Here is a 1,576-nt window from a genome sequence, read left to right on the forward strand (position 1 = left end):
TAGTGGCAAAGATTGGTCGTCACTCGCTTTAGAAGATATAATTAAGTTATTAACTGATGATTCCAGAAAAGGTAAGGCAAGATCAAATGATATTTTCTGGGAAGCTGTCTGGCCTCGTTTGCTTGGAAAAGGGTGGCACTCAGAGCAGCCTAAGGATGTCAGGAAAGCTAAAAATTGCATTGTGTTTCTCGTGCCGGGTATAAAGAGGTTCTCTCGAAGTAAGCTCACTAAAGGCACTGATTATTTTGATTCTGTGAGCGATGTCCTAAAAAAGGTGGCAGCAGATCCTGTTCTTCTAGAGCTGGAGGCTGATGGGGTAGACCATGGTTTAGCTGCTGAGACAAATGGCAGTATCACAGATATGGAACTGAAGCAAGATAGTCCTTTAGATGGATATCAGGAGCTTCCTAAGTTCCCAATAGTTGATACCAGCTTAGTCGAAGGGGAAGAGCCCTTCAATGTGCTGGAGATGAGGAACTTACCTGCAGATGCAAAATTCAGCTTTGTCCCGACACACCATGCACCTAATATGGTGAGTTACAGTTCCTCCGAGGAGGAAGATGCCAGCAGTGACAGATTATCAGATGGCCAGGAAGAAGGTCGTGGAAGAGTTACAGCTGAGGTCCAGGAAATTGAAATGGTGACTGGTAATGGTCATTGTTCTTCCAATGGCAATGGCAACACATTTGATTCGACAGGCATCAAAACAGAACCTGAAAGGCGCAAGTATTTGTCCCCAGTGTCAAAGCGCAGAAGATTAACCGAAAGTAACAGTGGCATGAAGGCTGATGGAGGAGCTCCCTCCATTTGGAACAGCAACATGTGCCGTGATCCTTCCGAGGCAACAGGAAGTCCTGTCACTGTTAGCCAGCAACCTGAGCCTGCTGCTTTGGAGGCGAATCCTCGGAGGCATGGAACCAGAAACAGGCCTCCCACCGCAAGAGCTCTAGAAGCTATTGCTTTTGGACTTCTTGGAACCGGGAAGGGGAAGAAGGGTGACCTGAAGAACATGGCAAGGAACCGGCCTTCTCAGCCAGCTCGCAAAGCCGACACCAAAGATCATGTTCCTACAGCTTCCAGTGGTGGCACAGAGTCCAGTGATTGAAATGTGAAGGCAATAAAGGGCGCCGAGTCGATGTTCAAGTAACCAGCAACTGCCGGTGCACACCATGCCATCGTCTAATGTTGTTTACCATGCAGGAGGGCCCTGAAGAAGAGTGCATCGTCACCTTTTGTGCGAGACCCATCCTTAGTTTCTTTTTTTTGTTTTGGTTTAGAGTCGTGATGCCTGTCAAGGCTTGCAAAACCAACTTGTACTGGAGAGACAGGAGGGAGAGATGTCATTTTGGCGAATTCAGTTAATATGCGGTTTATCGGGATTAATCTTTTGGTTGGTACATTGTTGGGAGCAGACAGCACCAAATTAATTTTTTTTTCATCAGCAAACACCTCCTCGATCAGAAATGCATCCTCAGTTGTAGGATCGCCCGCGGGACGTATCCGGACCGCACATTTTATCTGGGGATGCGGAGTTGGGACCAGATTGCATGCGGCTCGGGATGTTTTTTTATTCAAA

The 1,576-nt window shown here is 47.2% G+C and overlaps 1 protein-coding gene across 1 annotated transcript; it reads left to right on the forward strand.

Annotated features, from left to right (window-relative positions):
• The first annotated feature begins 529 nt into the window (after positions 1–529).
• Positions 530–1,105, forward strand: LOC101776065. Its single transcript, XM_022825314.1, has one exon. The coding sequence runs from the start codon at positions 530–532 to the stop codon at positions 1,103–1,105; it is 576 nt and encodes a 191-aa protein (XP_022681049.1).
• The last annotated feature ends 471 nt before the right edge of the window (positions 1,106–1,576 follow it).

Source organism: Setaria italica, chromosome III, assembly GCF_000263155.2.
Source record: "Setaria italica strain Yugu1 chromosome III, Setaria_italica_v2.0, whole genome shotgun sequence".
NCBI lineage: Eukaryota > Viridiplantae > Streptophyta > Magnoliopsida > Poales > Poaceae > Setaria > Setaria italica.